The sequence below is a fragment of the Mirounga leonina genome, unplaced genomic scaffold (assembly GCF_011800145.1).
Source record: "Mirounga leonina isolate KUSES-001 unplaced genomic scaffold, KU_Mleo_1.0 Mir_418, whole genome shotgun sequence".
Lineage (NCBI taxonomy): Eukaryota > Metazoa > Chordata > Mammalia > Carnivora > Phocidae > Mirounga > Mirounga leonina.
In genome coordinates this window covers 17,296,740-17,318,532 of record NW_023270739.1, presented here as the reverse complement: position 1 = coordinate 17,318,532, position 21,793 = coordinate 17,296,740, and the positions used below count along the sequence as shown (strand labels likewise).

Genomic DNA, 21,793 nt, shown 5'->3' with positions numbered 1-21,793 from the left:
AATACTTGCTTCAGAGCAAACAACTCAGAAAAGGACCCAAAGACTGGCCAAATTCCACAACTAAATGTGGAAAAGAGGTCACATTGAACAGGGTAGGAGAGGCAAGAGCTTGGTAGGAACCTAAACCCTGTGGATTTAACTGCTGGACAGAGGTTAGCCACAGGTACAGAGAGGGGTAAGAAACAGACTAACACACTGGGAGCCTATAAGGGAAAGAGAAATCTCTATAGCATTTGGCTCTGAGAATCAGGGACTAAATTTCATGAGTACTTAAAATCAGCAGGCCTTAAACCTTGGAAATTTAAAAATCAGCTGGCTCAGCTCTCAGAGCCCAGAGGGCAATAGGAAGCTGAGCCCTTACCCTTAAAGAGATAGCACAGCAAACAGCCTGTGAAGATGCAGCCTGGAAGCTGCAGTTTGAAAGGCACCTGGAGCTTACAGGAAGGAAAGTTAGTTACTAATATCAGAGTTTGCTGAGAGACTGTTCCAGGAACAAAGGAGCTGGCAGGTGCCATTTCTCTCCCCTGTGGGAGAGCCACCTGTGGGAACCAGCAGGGCACCAGCACTCCCTACCTAACTTGCTTATACTGTGCCCTGCCCCTCCAGCCAGTCCTGCCTCAATCCTGGTGCTGCAGATCCCCTCCCTGAAAAGACCCATGGAGACCTCACCAACACTATATCTCCCAACCCCCTGTGGAAGATGTGGGCACTTTGTTAAGAATGCATCTCTCACCTGCAGGTACTTTGTGGAGTGGCCAGGCTAGCCCAGGTCTCTGCTAAGGCTGTATATCCCCTGTGGAGGAGGACCAGCACTACCTAGTTAAAAGTGCACAGCTGGCCCACTACTTTCAAGAGCAAGAGATGTAGCTGACTTCCCAAACACACAGAAACAGACACAGAGAACTGGACAAAATGAGGAGACAGAGGAATATATCACAATGAAAAAATAGGACAAAACCACAGCAAGAGACCTAAGTAAAATGGATATAAGTAACATGCCTGAGAGAGAATTTAAAATAATGATCATAAAGATACTGGGCTTGAGAAAAGAGTGGAGGACACCAGTGAGACCCTTAACAAAGAGATAGAAAACATAAATAAGAACCAATCAGAGATGTAGAACACAATAAGTGAAATTAAAAATAAACTTGCTGGACTAAATAGGCTGGAAGAAGCAGAGGAATGAATTAATGACTAGAAGACAAAGTAATGGAAAGTAATAAAACTGAAAAATTGAGAGAAAAATTACGCAAAATGAGAATAGGCTTCGGGAACTCAGTGACTCCATCAAGCATAATAACATTGCGTTATAGGGATCCCAGAAGGAGAAGAGAGAGAAAAGGGGGCAGAAAATTTATTTGAAGAAATAATAGCTAAAAACTTTCCTAATTTGGGAAAGGAAACATTTCCAGATCCAGGAGGCACAGAGATCCCCCAACAAAATCAACCAAAGATGATCCACATGAAGACACATAGTAATCAAAATGGTGAAAAGTAGTGATAAAAATTTTTAAAAACAACCAGGGAAAAGAAATCAGTTACATACAAGGGAGTCCCCATAAGGCTATGGTGGATTTTTCACCAGAAACTTTGCAAGCCAGAAGTGGGTGACATGATATATTCAAAGTGCTGAGGGAGAAAAATCTATAGCCAAGAATACTCTATCCAGCAAGGCTATCATTCAGAATAGGAGAGATAGAGTTTCATAGACGAAAACTAAAGGAGTTCATGACCACTAAACCAGCCTTACAAGAAATAATAAAGGGAACTCTTTGAGTAGAAAGGAAAGATCATAAATGAGAGTATGAAAAATAGAAAATACAAAAGCAGTAAAAATAAGTATTTCTGTAAAAAATCAGTCAAGGGACCCATAAAATAAAAGGATGTAAAATATGATACCACATAACTAAAACCTGGAGAGGAGTAAAGAATGGGTTCAAACTTAAGCGACCATCAACTTAATAGACTGCCATATGCAGAAGATTTTATCTACAAACCTAATGGTAACCACAAATCAAAGTCCACTAATAGATATGTAAAGAATAAAGAGAAAGGAATCCAAGCATATCACTAAAGAAAACTAACAAGCCATGAAAGAAAGAGAAGAAAGGATCTGAGAAAAACTACAAAAACAACCACAAAACAAGTAACAAAATGGCAATTAACACATATATATCAATAATTACCTTGAATGTAAATCGACTAAATGCTGTAATCAAAAGTCATAGGGTGACAGTGGTTAAAAAAACAAGACCCATCTGTATGCTTCCTACAAGAGACTCATTTCAGACCTAAAGACACCTGCAGATTGAAATTGAGGGGATGGAAAAACATTTATCATGCAGATGGGTGTCAAAAGAAAGCTGGAGTAGCAATACTTAAATCAGACAAAGTAGACTTTAAAACAAAGTCTGTAAAAACTTAAAACAAGGACACTATATAAATAAAAGCAAATATAAACTGTTGGGACTACATCAAAATAAAATGTTTCTGCACTGTGAAGGAAACAATTAATAAAACTAAAAGGCAACCTACTGAATGGGAGAAGATATTTGAAGACGTATTTGATAAAGGGTTACTATCCAAAATATATTTAAAAACTCAACACCTAAAAACCCACAAATAATTCAATTAAAAATGGGCAGAGGACATGAATAGACATTTCTCCAAAGAAACAGACACATGAAAAAATGCTCAACATCATTCATCATCTCATCATCAGGGAAATGCAAATCAAAACTATAATGAGATATTTACCTTACATTTGTCAGAATGGCTTAAATCAACACAAGAAACAGTAAGTTTTGGTGGGGAGGTAGAGAAAGGGCAACCCTTTTGCACTGTTGTTGGGAATACAAACTAGTGTAGCCACTGTGGAAAACAGTATGAGGGTTTCTCAAAAAGTTAAAAATAGAACTACCCTATGATCCAGTAATCACACTTCTGGGTATTTACCCAAAAAAATACAAAAACACTAATTCAAAGGGATTCATGCATCCATATGTTTATTGCAGCATTATTTATAATAGCCAAATTATGGAAGCAGCCCAAATGTCCATCAGCTGATGAATGGATAAAGAATATGTGGTATATATATATAATGGAATATTATTCAGGCCATAAAAATATGAAATCTTGCCATTTGCAACAACATGGATGGAGCTAGAGAGTATGTTAAATGAAATAAATCAGAGAAAGTAAAATACCATGTGATTTCACTCATGTGGAGTTTAAGGAAAAAAACAAATGAGCAAAAGAAAAAGAGACAAACCAAGAAACAGATTCTTAACTGTAGAGAACAAACTGATGGTTAGTGAAGGGGAAGTACATGGGGGGATGGGAGGATGGGTGAAATAAGTGATGGGCATTAAGGACAGCGTTTGTTGTATTGAGCACTGGGTGATGTATGGAATTGTTGAATCACTATATTGTATACCTGAAACTAACTAACACTGTATGTTAATTCTACTGGAATTAAAATATTTTTAAGAAAGGAAAAAAAATTGCTCGATTTTTATTGAAATTCCAGATACCCCAGCAATAGTTTCTAATCTAAATAAGTGCATATTTTCCCAGGATTTTGGAAAGAATTCTAATATTTGACTTTATTGGATCTCATTCACGAAACTCTTGTCATGAGAACTGAGAATGTCCACTTTTGAATGAACTAATGTTCAATGAATAATGCAATGTGAAAATCAATCAGTATCAGAATTCCAGTGTCATTAGCATCCCTTAAGAATTTGAACCATAATTACTTATGCTGTCTGTATTTCATGCCAGAAAATAATTTGGCAATTTAACCATTCAGAAGTGACTTCTTTAATAATAATGGTGCTATTTCTCATTCCAGGTTTAAGTTTATCTATTCATGGGGCTGAAAAGTGTTTGCAAATCCATCAACGGCGAAGTGTGGCAAGGCGCCCAGGATCACGTCACCTGCCCGTGGTCAGGCATTCCTCACTTCCACCAGGCAGAAGGTCAATAAAAATGGAAGCAAGCTCTTCTGGAATCACCAATGGGAAAACCAAAGTCTTCCACCCAGGTAATGCATGGGAAATATTCAACAGAGACCCATTTTAGCAGCAACCTAATATTGCCTGCATTATATTTTTATTCCAGTTAAACTTGCCTTTTTATTTTTTTATGTTTCTTTTTTTTAAACTTGCCTTTTTAAGGAGTCTTGTTTTTTCCCTTCTTTTCCCTTTGGTCGGTGGTAAATGTCACCAAGACCAAAAAGAAGAGAAAGAGCTTGATGTGTCAAAAAGGTTAAGGCTACATTCTACCTATAATAGTAGAATCTAAACGAAAATCTGAGTGAGTAAACTCTTACTCAGTTCAGAAAAGCTTAATTGTATAATACAATAAAATAAAGATTTGGCCATTTTCTTGATAATTTGCTCTAAGATAGTCCAGGGAAAAATTCAAGGTAAAAATGCCCACTTTGAAGCCTGCGTTATCTGATTTGCCTTGGCTGTATTGTCTGGAGATTAGGAGCAAAGACTGGGATTGTATTAAGTTTCAAGGCTCTGGAAAACATCTGTGATTTCTTAAAAATGTTAAAATGAGTTTAAATTAAAATAGGTAATTTCAACTAAAAGGTTTTATTTGCTTGTTTGGATGAGAGGCTTATCTAAGTATGCATTCATTCATTCATTCAGCGAATTTACTTTGAGCGCCTTCTACATGCCAGGCATTGTTTTGGGTGTTGAGAAAACATCAGTGAATAAGGCAACATTTCTGCCCATCTGATTCATAGAAACATTGAATTGTGAGACAGTTTAGAAGTCCTGAACCTGATCCTGATTCCTCTGGTTATGTCCTGGCAGGTGGCCACCCAGCCCCAACTGAAGCCAAGCTTCCATCTCTAGATGTGTCACACTATCTCTCTCTCAACTGATAACCTTGTTTCCTAAACTCACTGAGCTACCCCAGGGCCATTGGGTGTGAATAACTGCAGATTCCTTACCCTCCACCTCCAAATTTATCTCTGCATTATTTTCATTCTACTTCTCTTTCCCCCAGTTTTCAGAAAGTGAAGGTCCTCCCATTGTCCTTGACCAAGACTTCACCTATGGCTTTGGCCACCCCTCCTCTCTTGAGCCTCACTCAGGAGAATATGTACCCTCTTTCTCGTCTTTTCTCCTTCCTTGCTTTTGGCTTAAGAAGGCTTAAGCTTCTTCCATTCTAATCATTTTCTTTTGACACTGACCTTTTCTCTCTTCTGCCATGTTTCCTCCTCTAAAAGAATAATCTACTCTTGTTTTCTCTTCTCTCTCACTTCCTAGCCACTCTTGAACCTAATACAATCTGGTTTCTAGATTATCCACTCTATCACAGCTGTCTTGAGGCCCTTCGTGACCTCCTTTTATCACAGAATGCTGAGTGGCAGACTCTTCTGATGCACCAGACCAGTGTGGACCACCACTTCTTCCCCACAGCACTGTTCCCTTGTTTCCATGATGACCTTCTTTCTTGGTTCTCCTCTTACTTCTCTCACAGGTAACTTGGATGGTTTCCCAACCACTAGCATCTCTCTCTTCCCCTTGCTTCCTGTCCCAGTACATCCTTTATATCAAATCCAGAATAATTCATCTCTACCCCTAATCCTGTCATTCAGCTTGTTGATCCTACTGAATATGGGGTAAAGTTCAAACCTCTGAGCATGTAAAAAAACAAATGCCTTTTCTGATCTAGCTCTACTGCCTCTCATCCTTCATTTTTACCCCCTTCTGCCTTAAGCCTTATATTCTACTTTATCAGCCCCAGTTCAACCAGAAAAGCAGAACCAGGAGAAGATGGATATTTAGAGATTTATTACAAGAAATTGGCTTCCATAATTGGGAAGGCTATGTAGGCAAGCCTGAAATCCATAGAACAGGCCATCATGAATGGCATGCTGGAACTTTTGGGCACAGCTGAAGCTGCTGTCTATAGGAGGAATTTCTGCAGAGAAGCCTCAGCTCTGCTTTTGAGACCTTTCAACTTATTGAATCAGTCCTGCCCAGATTATTTAGGATAATCTTTCTTACTGAAAGCAACTATTTATGGACTTTAATTATATCTACAAAACACCTCCACAGCAACACCTAGATAAGTGTTCATTGAGTAACTGGGGACTGTAGTCTAGCCAAATAGTCATATCAACCAGACCATCACATCTAATCAAACTGACTTGCTTTCAGTTCTCCATCACATGATGGTATTTCATGTCTCCCAACCTTTGTTCATGCTGCTCTCTCTAGGATGCCCTGGTTTTGTTCTATTATCTTTTAACATTTTAAAATTACCTGTCTGTCTCTCCACCATAAGGTCTTCAAGGGCAGGGATTATTTATCTTTGCACTTTCAGAAAACATTTGCAGGGTAGGATTGAACTGAATCTTCATTAGCTATTTTTCAGATTATTACAGTAGCTTTATTGTACATTTTTTTCAGCTTTCTTGGGATAACATTGACAAATTACAATAGCTTTCTAATTGTTCTATCTGACTTTCCTTCAACAAATGTTTATTGGAGGCCTATTAGGTTACCTGGCACTCTTCAAGTATTTGGGATACATCAATGAATGAGGAATGAGTCTGGAAGTTTGAGAAACAGCACAGAGGCCCCCTGAGCCTGGAATGAGGGGAAATACCACCCTAGGAAGCTCAGATAGAGCAGGGCCTTGAAGGCCATTATAAGGACTTAGAGCTCTTTGCAAAATGGGAATTCTCACAGGTTTTTGAGCAGAATAATCCCATGATCTGACTTATTTTTTTTTTAAGATTTATTTATTTATTCTAGAGAGAGAGAGAACATAAGAGTGCACGAGCAGGTGGGGGGAGGGGAAGCACATTCGGTGGGTTTTAGGGAAGAGTAGGGCCAAGATCAGAAGTCTGATTTTGGACATGATAATATCAAGAACTAGTGAGATCATGTGGGTGGTGAAATAAGCATGTCTTGGGTGTGAGAGATTGGTCTGGGAAGAAGATATAAAATCAACTGTTGTTGACATATAAATGGTCTTTAAAGCCAAGTGATGAAAAGAGATGACAGAAGGAAGAAGTAAAGATGGAGAAGGGGAGATGATGAAGGGCTAGAATCTGAGTGACTCCAATAGTAAAGGTAGGAGAGAATGAAGACTAAGAAAGAATGACTGTCAAGGATGTCTAGAAACTAGAAATTACATGTTTTGGAAGTAAAGAAAGTTTATCAAGAAGAGAGGAGTGATTATATAGGATAATATTGCTGAAAGTCAAGTAAGATGAGAGCTAAGAGTTGGCCATTGATTTTAGTAAAGTGGCAATCGATGGTGATTTTGATAAGAACAGTTTTGGTGAAGTGGTGTGGATGAAACCCTGATTAAAGTGGGTTTAAGAGAAAATGGAAGGATATGAATTAGATATTGTGAATATAGACAACTTTTTAAAAAGCAGTTTTGCTGTGAAGGCTAGTGAACAAATAAGGCCCTGGCTGGAGAAGAAGTAAAGTCAAGAGAGCATTTTGGTTTTTTCAAAATAGAACATCTCCAGCAGATAATTTATGATGTTCAGGAGAGGGGAGAATTCATGATGTGTGTGTCAGTGATAGATGAGAACTATGCACAATAGAATTATGAATAATTTATCTGTGATAACAGATGGGAAGACAGAGTACATGTGGCTGTTGGCAGTGTGATGAAGGTCTAAAAAGTTCTTTACTACTGTATCAGTTTTATCTGTAATGTAGGAAGCAAGGTCACCACTGAGAATGAGAATGAAGTCATTAAAGGGCTATTTGAGATTCATGGTCATGAAATTAAAGTAGGACAGGTCATCGTGGTTGTGTATTTTTCTTTAATTTTGTTTAGGCCCATACATGAAGACATCGAATAGATGGACAGTTAACATTTAGTCAGGGTTGTGATTTTGCCAAGGAATTAGGAAAAGAGAGAGAGAGAATCAAAGGTGTATGAGAGGGAATGATGACAATTGGTTATGTGATTCAAGCTTGGTAAAGAGGAGAGTGAAGCCAATAAGGGAATGGGGGCAATGGGAAGTTGATAGAATCAGTTGGAGGTTCCAGAGGGGTTGAAAGGGTGTCAGGTTTAGGGTAGGAAGAAGAGCTAGAAAGTTAAGAGGTGGTTTTAAGAGGGTGAGTGGAATGCCTGGCACTGATATTTGGAGGGGTTTGCTGTTATTAGTAATGACAAGGTCTACACTAGGGTATGAAATGAGTGGCTGTAATAGGGTGGAGGGCAAGATCATTGGAGGAAAGAATTCTCAGGGACTGAGAAGCCAGGGTTTGGGAAAGATCATCTATATAGATATTGAAACTGTCAAGGATTGAATAGTGTTTAGAAGAGGGATAATAAGCCAGGACTTGACCTCATCCAGAAATGAGGGAGCATGACCCGGAGGCAGCAGGTGAATGCAATGATGAAGGATTGAAGGTGATATAACAACCTGAGATTCAAGACGGGATGTTTAGGGAATAGGGAAGACCAGTGGTCTGCAGGTGCCATTAAGACTCAAGGAAGATACCTCTTCCTCTCCAGGTCCATTGGTGTCAGGACGATAGGAGACAAATAGTACCATAGGAAAGAGCCACAGGGAAGCAGTGACCTTTGGAAGAGCCAGGCTTTCATAAGAGCAAGATGATGAAGGGAACAATCTGAGAAAAGACTGATGATGGGAGAAGAATTCTGGAGGGCCCAGTGGAAGGGATTTGGATGTTGGGGAATTGCATTCCACAGCTTTCTTTAATTAATTTTCTGGGACATCCCAAAGTTTTCCTCCAAAGAAAACCATTAATATTATCCCTCCTCTTCTTAATAATCTTTATGGCTGTCCAGAAGAAAGTGCAACCTTGTGAGTTCAGTTTCTTAAGCCCTTAGTAGTTTAACCTCTTCCTATTTTTCCTGGCTTATCTTTTTTTTTTTTACAAAAAAAATTTATTTTATTTCTAATAATGTAAAGGTGAATCTTTTACCTGTTCAATAAAAATCATCTTAAACTTTACAATGTGTATACTTTAAAATGTCAGTTAAGATTCTGTCAGAAATTGGTCAGATTCTTGCCAAGGTAAGAAAACAGAAGTAAAAGGATCAGTATAAGTTCTCCCTGATGGTTTCCCCTCATTTATTACCAGGTGGTGTAGCACAGACTTGAATCTTCCAGTGAAAGACACTTCTTTTGAACTCTGAGCTTCACCCTGTAGTGGGGGGCGTGGGCTCTTAAGTAAGACAGACCTGAGTCTGAATTCAAGCTCCCTTCTGAACCTGTTTCTAATCGAGGATGGAGAAAATACTGTCACTGACTCTTTTGGGTTATGAGCAAGAACCCATGAACTATTAGGAACATACCACAGTAAGCACTCTTATTGGGCCAAAATTGGCCTTTGTGCAGCATCTACATACATACCTTCATTCTAGTGCTAGACACATAGAAGATGGTCAATAAAGAGGCCACCATTAGAGGGTAAGATCCTGGCTTATCTTTTGTACCCCAGCCTGCCTTATTCTACTTTAACCATATATAGCTCTTCACTATTTCTCAAATAAGCTCTTTTGGAAATGCTCCTTCCCCACTTTTGAAAATGCCCCTTCCCCCAGTAAATCTCTACTTAGCCCTTCTCATTCCTCAAAATGTAACCCAATTCCACATCCTCTCAAAAGCTTTCCTAGACCTCACTGTTCAGAATTGGTCTCCCACTTTCCAGTACTTCCACAGAATTCAGAAGCTTTATTGAAGTCCATGTTTTTTAGATTTCACAGTTCTCCTGGAAGGCAGGAACTATATTCAATTTATCTTCTATTTCCATCTGCACTAACCCCATGCTTTATTCACAGAAAGGTTTACTAAATGATTATTTGCTGTTTGTCGAAATCTAGTCCACCCACTGGGTATAGGTTTGCATTCTGAAGTTACACAGACTAAATCTAATCCCTTCCAATGATGTTCCTTTAAAAACTCATCTTGAGCTATTTGCCAACTGAAACATTTTCTAGTTCCTTCAATGCTTCCTTCAATGTTACGGTATTCAGATTATTTACCATCCTACTCACTCTGCTGTTAGAAACCATCTTATTTCAGTTACTGCCTCTTTGAATATACAGTGCCCAGAATTACATATTTTGTTCATGTCTGATCCAGGTAGAGTCAGTCAGTGTTTATTTGACATCTTACACTGAAATTAATGTAATTTAAAGAAATGTTAAAGTATTTTCTAATGGTGTAGTGTCAGTGTGAGATAATTTAGCATCTGTCAAGTCACTGATCTCACCTTAAAAACATCACTATGTTTATCCATAATTTTATCATAGATGTTGAACCCTCCTTGCATTGGCTAATGGTAGATAATATAAATAAATGAAGGGGGGGAAATCGGAGGGGGAGATGAACCATGAGAGACTATGGACTCTGAGAAACAAACTGAGGGTTCTAGACGGGAGAGGGTTGGGGGAATGGGCTAGCCTGGTGATGGGTATTAAAAAGGGCACATACTGAATGGAGCCCTGGGTGTCATACGCAAACAATGAATCATGGAACACTACATCAAAAATTAATGATGTAATGTATGGTTATTAACATAACATAATAAAATTAAAAAATTCTTTTTTTAAAATTTTTAAAAAAATTCTTTAGTACCAAATTATAATTAAAAATTATATTAAACAAATTATAATTAAAGACCTGTTTTTAAATATGTATATTTAAAACTATTCTGCAAGAAAGATGTGACTTCAGTTACATCCTTTTATTTTTAGTATACTTACACTAATGCATCATAGCTCTCTGTTGGGAGATTATAAAAGGGCTCGCAAACGTATTTGTAGTGAGTCATACATCTTAGAAGCATCATAGACATTTTAGTAATATTGAGGCCTATTATGTGATCCATCCACTTTTTACAAAGTTAATAATCCCAATTCTCAAAGTGCTTTCTAAAAGCTCACTCAGACTTGTTGTGAAGTACAAAAAGAAAAAATAAGAGTTTTGTTGATCTTCTATGCTATCAGCCCTGAACAATTTCAATTCATTTATCCCCCTTTAAGTTTACAAACATTTCTGAGTTCCTACTATGTACAAACAAATATTTATTTGGAAGGTAACTTGTTGGGACTGGAATGGTATAAAACTCTATTATACATGGACTTAGGGAGCTTACAGTCATGTCCAAAGAGAAGTCAGTCAGGGTTCTTTGGTTATAAACAACTGAAACTAATTATTAATCCAAGCAAAGAAAGAATTTAAATCTGGAGGATATGGATGGAAAGCCTATGGATGGAACCAGCCTTGGAAAAGGAACAGAAACCAAGAAATGAATTATTTGATTATCTGGAATAAATGAACCCTTACCATTTGTCTTAGTTTTGCATTATTTGGCTCAAGTTTTGAAGACTTGGAAGAAGCAGTCTTATTGACCATACACCTTTCCCTTGGCTGGGTAGGTTGTAATGAAAGAAAGGATAGGACAGAAGGAGATTTCTCCCTTCAGTTGTTTTTTTTTTTTTTTTTTTTTAAGATTTTATTTATTTATTTGAGAGAGAGAATGAGAGACAGAGAGCATGAGAGGGAGGAGGGTCAGAGGGAGAAGCAGACTCCCTGCCGAGCAGGGAGCCCGATGTGGGACTCGATCCCGGGACTCCAGGATCATAACCTGAGCCGAAGGCAGTCGCCTAACCAACTGAGCCACCCAGGCGCCCTCCCTTCAGTTGTTTTAATAGGATTGTAGGACCCCTCAATTTCTCCTCCCACCTGAGCTACATATGGTAAGGGAAAGACACTGCCCCAAAAGGAAATCTAGAGGGGATGTTAGAAAAGAGAAATGTACATGCAAGAATGTCCACTATAGGGACCTGTATGTAACCTGCTATAATAGAAGTCAAGCTGTTTTAAGGGCTGGAATGAAGATACAAATAAAGTTATGGGAATATTCTTAGTGGGAAAAATTTAAGGATTCACAAAGTATGTAGTCTACAAATTGGACTTTGGACAAATTGGACTTTGAAGTCTACAAAAAAATTTGTAGTCTACAAATTGGACATTCAACTAGAATGTCAACAGGAGGATGGAGGGATGATCATTCATATACAGGAGAGAACATAATAACAGAAAATGCATTGACTGGTTATGAATATAGGCTTTGTTGCTAGAGATTTTGAACCCAGATATGTCAACTGATAGCTATACAGACTTGGGTAAATGACTTAGGTTCTGTGAATCTCAATTTTCTGACGAGCAAAATGAGGATATTAATACCTATTTCATGGTGTTAGAGTTGCCAGATGAAATACAGGACTCAGTTAAATTTCAAACAAACAGCAAATGCTTTTTGGTGTATTTCCCAATATTGCATGGGGCACACTTATAATAAAAAAATTATTAGTTTATTTGAAATTCAAATTTAACTGGGTACTCTGTATTTTTATGCACTATAGCTGACAACTCTATATAACATTGTTAGGACAAGTTAATAAATTCATTAATGTAAAATGCTGAATATGATCCTTGGCACATAGTAGGTGCTCAGTTATAAATGGTAGTGATCACTTTTGTTTTCACCATCATAGACAAAATTCAGAAGCCTGAAGTGAATATGTCCCAGAACCCTTTCTTGCTCAGTCACTATACCATAGAGCAGTTTTCCAATTAACTTGTGCTGGAATTAATATTTTCATTGTACTATACGGACACAGGAGCTCTTTATCTTTGTCTTGTATTTATGTGGTTTCGTTTTTCTTCTGATTATTTCAGATGTTTCTCTTGTGTCTTGATTTCAACTTGACCTTATCTTTTAGCCACTCATAATTAATGAATATTATTTTCTATTCCCCTTTATAGACCGACAATAAAAGTATTAAATGTCACCAAGCTTGGGACTATAAGGGTCAAGAGCAGAGTAAACTGAAGCACTGATTGCAATTTTTTGAATTCAAAACTGTAAAACTTAGTGGGTATAGATCACATTATCCCATTTTAATAACTATGCCATATAAAATAGAATTAGAAGCCTTCTGCAATCTAAAATATTTCTTCTATTGCTTTTTCTTTATCTGTTAGGCCTATCACACAGTCCCAGAGGGATATCATTAATCCCAGAATTTGTCCTTTAGTCTCTTTTAGAGTTTGTAAAATGGTGTTTTTACTGATATGTTTCATGGTTTTCCCAAATAATTTCTAACACAATTCCTTTTATCTTTTAATTTAAAGCCTAAGCAGCCCTTTATGCTTATTTTGTCCTTATGTATATATATGGTGTCTAAATGGTGGGACAAGTTGATTTCACACAAGAGAAACTTTAGGATGTTGTTGTTTCCAGTGAAGCTGCAGTGTAGTTCTGTCTGTATACAGAGGTATTAAGTGTTTGACAGAAATAAAATTATAGCTACAATTTATTAATCACTCTACCATATTCTCAACCTCAAGAACCGTTAAGCTGCTTACATTCCTTATCTCATTTAATTTCCCTAATATGCTCATGCTGTTATCCTTATTTTTATGGCTGGAGAAACTAAGGCACAGAGGTTAAATAACTTGCCCAAGGACATACAGCCAGTAGATGGCAGAGGCAAGATTCCACATCAGGTAGTCTGATTCTTTTTTTTTTTTAATTTAATTTAATTATGTTATGTGAGTTACTATACAGTACATCATTAGTTTTTGATGTAGTGTTCCTTGATTCATTGTTTTATGTAACACCCAGTGCTCCACGCAATACGTGCCCTCCTTAATACCCATCACCAGGCTAACCCATCCCTCCACTCCCCTCCCCTCTAAAAGCCTCAGTTTGTTTCTCAGAGTCCATAGTCTCTCATGGTTCGTCTCCCCCTCTGATTTCCCCCCCTTCATTTTCCCCTTCCTTCTCCTAATGTCCTTCATGCTATTCCTTATGTTCCACAAATAACTGAAACCATATGATAATTGACTTTCTCTGCTTGACTTATTTCACTTAGCATAATCTCCTCCAGGCCCATCCATGTTGATGTAAAAGTTGGGTATTCATCCTTTCTGATGGCTGAGTAATATTCCATTGTATATATGGACCACATTTTCTTTATCCATTCATCTGTTGAAGGGCATCTTGGCTCTTTCCACAGTTTGGCTATTGCGGTCATTGCTGCTATGAACATTGGGGTGCATATGGCCCTTCTTTTCACTACATCTGTGTCTTTGGGGTAAATACCCAGGAGTGCAATTGCTGGATCAAAAGGTAGCTCTATTTTTAATTTTTTTGAGGGACCTCCACACTGTTTTCCAAAGTGGCTGTACCAACTTGCATTCCCACCAACAGTGTAAGAGGGTTCCCCTTTCTCCACAACCTCTCCAACATTTGTTGTTTCTTGCCTTGTTAATTTTTGCCATTCTAAATGGTGTAAGGGGTATCTCAAATGTGGTTGTGATCTGAATTTCCCTGATGGCTAATGATGATGAACATTTTTTCATGTGTCTGTTAGCCATTTGTATGTCTTCTTCAGAGAAGTGTCTTTTCATGTCTTCTGCCCATTTTTTGACTTGATTATTTGTTTTTTGGGTGTTGAGTTTGAGAAGTTCTTTATAGATCTTGGATATCAGCCCTTTGTCTGTAGTGTCATTTGTAAAAATCTTCTCCCATTCCGTGGGTTGCCTCTTTGTTTTGTTGATGGTTTCCTTTGCAGTACAGAAGCCTTTTATCTTGATGAAGTCCCAAAAGTTCATTTTAGCTTTTGTTTCACTTGCCTTTGGAGATGTATCGAAAGAAGTTGCTGTGGCCGATGTCGAAGAGGTTACTGCCTATGTTCTCCTCTAGGATTTTGATGGATTCCTGTCCCACATTGAGGTCTTTCATGCATTTAGAGTTTATCTTTTTGTATGATGTTAGAGAATGGTCGAATTTCATTCTTCTGTATATATAGCTATCCAATTTTCCCAGCACCATTTATTGAAGAGACTTTTTTCCATTGCATATTTTTTCCTGCTTTGTTGAAGATTATTTGAGCATAGAGTTGAGGGTCCATATCTGGGCTCTCTATTCTGTTCCATTGGTCTATATGTCTGTTTTTGTGCCAGTACCATGCTGTCTTGGTGATCACAGCTTTGTAATATAGCTTGAAATCAGGTTCTTTCATTCAATGTGCTAATGTTACCTTCTTGAAATGATGTGGTGGCAATATATTTCTAGCAAGTTAGTATAACAGAGCCTTGGAAAATTTAAATTACAAGCCCTATAATAGTTCAAATCTTAGCATAAGAAGACCATACTGAAGAAAGGACCAGGATTTCATTGGAAAGTGATGCTCTACTTTGTAGCTTCTTCTTCGTTTTACTCTGCATTAGGCCTTTATTTTTTTCATCCTCCCTTTTTCTGGTTCCAATATTATGGAACACATTCCCATTTCCCTGAGTTTAACTATTACTTTCTGGCCCTCATGTCAAGGTCTGATCTCAAATTAGGGAACAGACTGAACTCAGCAAGTGCCTTTCATGTTGTCTTTCACCTCTTAAAACAGCAGTACCAGGAGCTATGGGGAAAGGGACAGAGAGAGACAAGGAGCAAGTAAGGAGAGATTAAAAAAAAAAAAAGTTAAGAAAGACTTGTGTTTTCCTTAAGAAGCCAAATGAAGGCTGACTTATCTCTACTTCTGCCAGAATGAGAGTCGAGATTCAACTCATTCTGTAGGGAAAAAGTAAGGAAAAAGCAATTGGATGGCTGTTCTTTAAAACAGTAATGATCATAGACAACTACCTCACATTAAATGATGCCTCACTGTTTCTAAGGGGCTTTCAGAAATATTTCTTCTATATCTCATTTAGTTCTTCCACTAGTCCATGAGGTAGAACTATTCTTATTTTACTATGGCTCAGGAAAGGAAATTGCTGGCCCAAAAGTATAAAATTAGTAATTGGTGCACCCTAACTAAGACCTATGTCTTTAATTTCTTACGAGTTTTTTTCCCAGCTGTGCCATTTTTCCCCTTGAAGATGAGAATTAGTTGAGAGTGAAATTTTGGTGTTTTTTTCACTTTATCTGGAAACAAACATTGAGAATTGTGACTGAAGCTTCTTTACTGAACCTAAAGAACCTGGCTACTCTTCCTGAATAGATCTGAAGCTGGGTGAAATTACATGTTTGTTTTATTTGTAAAATGGATTTTTCATGTGACTGGAAGATAAGATCTTCCACGTGGCTTTGAAACTATGTGGTAGAAGAACTATAAGATTTACTTTCGACTTCTGTTTCATTTCTCGTAGTGTTGAAGGTGAACGCAGTGTCTTTCAGAACAGTCAGTTGTATGATTTGGAAATAACACTAATCATCCTTCATTTGAATCTCTTCCTCTTTAAGTTTTTTTTTTTTTTCCTTTTTGATGTGTGTTGTGAGTTTAGCAAATATGGGGTGCTTAGGAAAACAAGCTATTTTGGGCATTGGTATCTGTGTTCCTTGCTCTCATTTGCTGAGTAACAAAATTGTGTTTTCTAAAAATATGTGCCAAATTCTTCCCTTAGATATTTACATTTTCTTTTCCCTTTGCTGAGGGACATATGCACATATTTTGACTTATATGATGTATAAAGAGAGAATTTTTCTGAAGAATCCTTTCACAACCATTTGAACACACAAAATGAATGAAGAAAAGCTGTAGAAAAGGCAGTCACAAGGAAAACCAAATGACTAATTTCTGGAACAAGGGTTGTGTTTTGTGTAACATAAAACTCTATCTTCTGCCCAAGGTTATTTCAAAAATTTTATATTTAGGAAGCTGGGAAAGATTTAAATTACAACTTAACTCAAGACCATACAACTATAACTAGAAACCTAACCCCAACCTAAGCCCTTAATTGTGGTAGATAGTTAATAGTAAACTTCTACTATGCTTAATTTCCTCAGTTAGAGGTGAAGGTCATGTACACAATGGACAGAACGCTCATGAGGCTGTTGTCTTGCAAGGCCATACTATCATACATTCATCTGAAGCTCTTCTGTAGATTTAACATGCAAGTTAAGAGAATAGCAACATTGTAGTAATGCTGCAGGTCTCACAGTTTCTATTCTGCAACCCCTTCTAATCCTGAGGTTTTTTTCTTCCCTTCCTCTGTAAGAATGCATGTCATCATAGCAACAGAACTCATCAGCTAGGAGATTGGAAGATCCCCCCCTCCTTTGCTTGCCCCCCATGGAGCGCTGCCTGCAGGACTCACAGATCCTTCCTGCCCTTTGGAGCTTTGCAGCTCTGATTTCCAAGCCCTCTTTGGAACTCCTAGTGCAAGGATGCGTTATAATTTAGGAGATCACTGTTTTGCCAATCCTGAGAAACATGGAAACAATTTTGTTGAAAGTCAGCCATTACTGGCTCAAGTACTAGAATTATTCTTTCCATTTTAGACTCAAAAAACATCTACCCGCTATTAGCCAAATGTGGTTCTCCAGTCAGGACCCAGTCCAGAATTGAGTCCTTAGAACTACTCATTGTTAATCATTTGAAAGAATATCTAGATTTTACAGTGATTGGTGTGGGTGAATCAGTCTGTTTATTCCTTTTAATACAATGCTGAGCTTTCTTTTGTAAGAGAATGATCTTGCAATATCACTAGATTTATAGTTATACAACACTAATATGAAAGAATGATTTGTGTATCTTTTTTTTAATTTTGATCAATATTTTTATTTTTTTTCTCTGATATACTTTTTTTTATTATTATGTTATGGTAATCACCATACATTACATCATTAGTTTTTGATGTAGTGTTCCATGATTCATTGTTTGCATGTAACACCCAGTGCTCCATGCAGAATGTGCCCTCTTTAATACCCATCACCAGGCTAACCCATCCCCCTACCCCCCACCCCCCTCCCCTCTAAAACCCTCAGTTTGTTTTCTCAGAGTTCATAGTCTCTCATGGTTCATCTCCCCCTCCGATTTCCCCCCCTCCATTCTTCCCCTCCTGCTATCTTCTTCTTCTTCTTTTTTTTTTTTTAACATATAATGTATTATTTGTTTCAGAGGTACAGGTCTGTGATTCAACAGTCTTACACAATTCACAGTGCTCACCACAATAGCACTTATGAAGCATCTTCTCTTGCGAAGCTTTTTTAGCTTATAGCATACTAAATAGATTTTGGTAAGCACTATAAATGAAGTAAAGACACAGAGATGGAAAGTTTTTCTAGAACCAGTGGAATATCCCACGTGTAAATCTAGGGTTTCCAATTTCAGACCCTTCAGAAGAACTGAATTTATTTTCTTCCTCCTTAAAAGATCTATCTTGAACACTGTCTGATGCAGGGAAAGTTTGTAAAGAAGACAAAATGTACCTCTCCCCCTTCTTAATACCGTTCTTCATCTTAACACTGTCATAGAAACACTGCATTCACTATGGGGAATTGAAAACAAACTCTCAATTACAGGAATGGTGTTTTTTGCAGCCTATTAAGTCCAAAAATATTACAGGTGAGGATTTATTTTAGATATTTATATCAAGTTTTGATATATCACTGTTTGCTATTCTGTAAAAATGTTGCATTTGACAATTTGTATTAAAAATACCTCACAGGACAGGAACTACCAATTTTTATTTGCAGAATATAAATAGAATGTAGACAGATGCTCAAATCAAGCATCATTCATTATGAGGAAATCACAGTAAATACCATTGTCCCCTTTAGCCTACTTTACAGAGTTCCCTCTCTTTTGTGTTGCATGGTGAAGGTAAGATTTAACTTGTCACACTTCTCTTTATTTCTGTTTCAACATGAAATAATTATTCTAAGTCTAATTACAGAGTTTTTTTAATGCATTGTTTTCATTTAGTCTAGACCCTAAACTTGGAATTGGCCTTCATTTTTCAGAGACGGAATATGTCATTATAAAATTAGATGAGACAAGAAAATTGATCATCACTTGATGATCTAACACTATGAGCCATAATTGCATGTATGTAAACAATTCATAATTTTTAATGGAACCTCTCAAAAATTTCATCCTTTCCATTTTATAAATGAGAAAAATGAGGCTCATTATTTAATGGCTCAGGGTCACATAAAAATGGAATTCAAATCCAGGTCAATGTAATATCAAAATCTGCTTTTTTATACCACTTTGTGTTAATTTGCAAATATAAGATCTATTTATATTTGAACAAGAAATTGAATTTTAAGTCACTTAATGTTAAACTAAGGCAATATAACAGAATAAAAATAATGATTGGATGGATGGGTGGAGGACAAGAGGAAGTGGCAGTCAGTCATATAACTTATATTGTCTTGTATCATGGTAGGAAATAATAAGTAATATATAAAATTGATCAAGAAACAATGGAATACCTGCATGGAAATAGCCAAAAGAAGTAAAAACAAACTCTTGAGAGTATTTGTGCTAAAGGAATAGGTTTGGAGTTGAGAAAGGGGTAAGTTTGGCAACTGTTGACTTTCATTATAAGCTTTAAGATGTTGGTACGTCAGCATTTTCTTTATTATTTGACAAGATTTGAGAAGAGCTCACAAAAAAGTAAATGCATGATTTAGAACATGTCTTTCATAGTTGTCTTGATAGATAACCTATCAAGATGCCTTAAAATTATGATGAAAGAAAACTGGGATGTTTTCTCAGTCTGTATCCACTGTTACTAGTAATATGAAATTGTAGTATAAGGGCTTTAATTGAGCAATTAGTATGTTCAAGGCCTTGATCTTGATTCTATAGGAGATAAAAAGGTAGATGCAATTTGGTCCCAGGCCTCCATCATGTTATAATCTAGTTGAGGGTGCTGGAGATGAAGAAGAAAATCTAGATGGGAAAAGATAGGAGCTCACATGTTGTCTGTGTCTACTCCAAACTGTGCTAGATACTTTGCCTTATTTTTGATGGAAAACATGTACCATAGAAAAGATAAAATATATATAGGTAGCTATAGAAGTTCAAAATAGAAATGGTAGAAAATGGTGTTTGCTTGTTAGGGTCAAGAAATGCTTCCTGAAGTGGAGCATTTAGTTTGGGCCTTAAAAGTAGAAAGGGATTTCTACAGACAGAGATGGAATGGGAGAGGCATCGATGTATGTGCTAATTGAGACTCCTATTTAGAGCTTGTTTTTTTTATTCCTTTTGTATATAAGCATTTAGCTAAATCCATGTAAACTAGTTACAAATCTAAAATGATTTTTTAACATATTGTTTGCTCAGCGGAAGGTCTTTTCTTAAATGTAAGCACTGTTATCAAAGTTCCTTTTTATTGGAACTACTTTCAACTTTATTCTCACACAACAGAGTCACAATTAAGATTTGAGTATAATCACTCAATCAAGTGTAAGAAAAGCTCAAGGCAGATTTGGAGATCACATGAATTTTATGGCTATTTTTGATTTTTAAAATTGTTCATTATATTCTCCACATCTTCATGAATCCTTTTAAAGTTTCCCTTTTTAATGTAACTTATTGGTTTAGTTTCCTTGGGATTACATTTGGTTGCATGTCAATTACTGAAACCCAGTGGGGTTATGTTTTATTTTAAAACTTCATCAGTTTGAGGGGTGCCTGGGTGGCTCAGTCGTTAAGCGTCTGCCTTCGGCTCAGGTCATGATTCCAGGTCCTGGGATCGAGCCCCGCATCGGGCTCCCTGCTCGGCGGGAAGCCTGCTTCTCCCTCTCCCACTCCCCCTGCTTGTGTTCCCTCTCTCGCTGTGTCTCTCTCTGTCAAATAAATAAATAAAATCTTAAAAAAAAAAAAAAAACTTCATCAGTTTGAAACTATGACACTTTCACCATCTTGCTTCTGAAAAAGAGCTTTGTGTTTTGACTTAAAGTCAGAGGCATCAGTGACTGTAGAAAGAGCTTTGATTTTAGAGATCATACCAAAACTATAGGACTAACAACAAATAAATATCAGAAGTTCAAAGTAGACATAGAACTTCTTGTATTGAAGTATTTTGTCTTGCTCACTGGGCAGTATGAGCTAAAGTTAAAGATCGTCACCTTGAAGGATTCATTTGCAAATGTCCTTGCACAAGTGATCACTTTCTATTTAGGAAAGTTTACAAAAGTCCTTGTTTTATAGCATCCCCTACTTTGTCATGTTTGACATTAATGAATGACTTCCTTCCAGAAGTTCCAGACCCTTATATTACACTTTAAAGTATATTTTATATTTCTTCTGAGCAGAGGAAGGAAAATACTTTATATTTTAGGGATTCTAAATGTGATCTTACAGTTTACCATGATGAGAATGTTGCATCCTGCAATTTGGAGCTCTTTAAATTATATATTTTAAGAATTGCATTAATTTAGAAAATTTTACGTTAGATTAATCCATTACTGGCTTAACATCTGTAGTCTTTAAGACTTGAATCCTGAACTCTCAGTATTTAATGTTTCCCATGCCACAATCTGAATTTAATGACTTTAAAATTATAAAAATATTTTGTTTATTGTAAAAAAAAATAGAGAAGATAAAGAATAAAAAAATATATACCCATAATGTTATACATGAGAGATAAATTGTGTACCCATTTGGACTATTTTCTTCCTGCCTTTTTTCCTAGACCTCTAAAAGGGTATTTTTTTATTATTATTATATTATGTTAATCACAATACATTACATCATTAGTTTTTGATGTAGTGTTCCATGATTCATTGTTTGCGTATAACACCCAGTACTCCATGCAGTACATGCCCTCTTTAATATCCATCACCAGGCTAACCAATCCCCCCACCCCTCTCCCCTCTAGAACTCTCAGTTTCTCAGAGTCCATAGTCTCTCATGGTTCGTCTCCCACTCCCAATTTCCCCCCCTTCATTTTTCCCTTCCTGCTATCATCTTCTTCATAATCCTCCTCCTCCTCCTCCTCTCTCTCTCTCTCTCT

At 37.0% G+C, this 21,793-nt stretch overlaps 1 protein-coding gene across 1 annotated transcript in view; it reads left to right on the top strand.

The window, feature by feature from the left end:
- The first annotated feature begins 3,857 nt into the window (after window positions 1-3,857).
- The window catches only part of ANO4 (anoctamin 4), a 231,393-nt gene continuing 213,457 nt past the window's right edge, over window positions 3,858-21,793 (top strand). Inside the window, exon 1 of the mRNA XM_034987747.1 lies at window positions 3,858-4,045. Within this exon, the coding sequence (XP_034843638.1) occupies window positions 3,991-4,045 (55 nt within the window). The 5' untranslated portion in view covers window positions 3,858-3,990. The remainder of the gene's footprint in view (window positions 4,046-21,793) is intronic.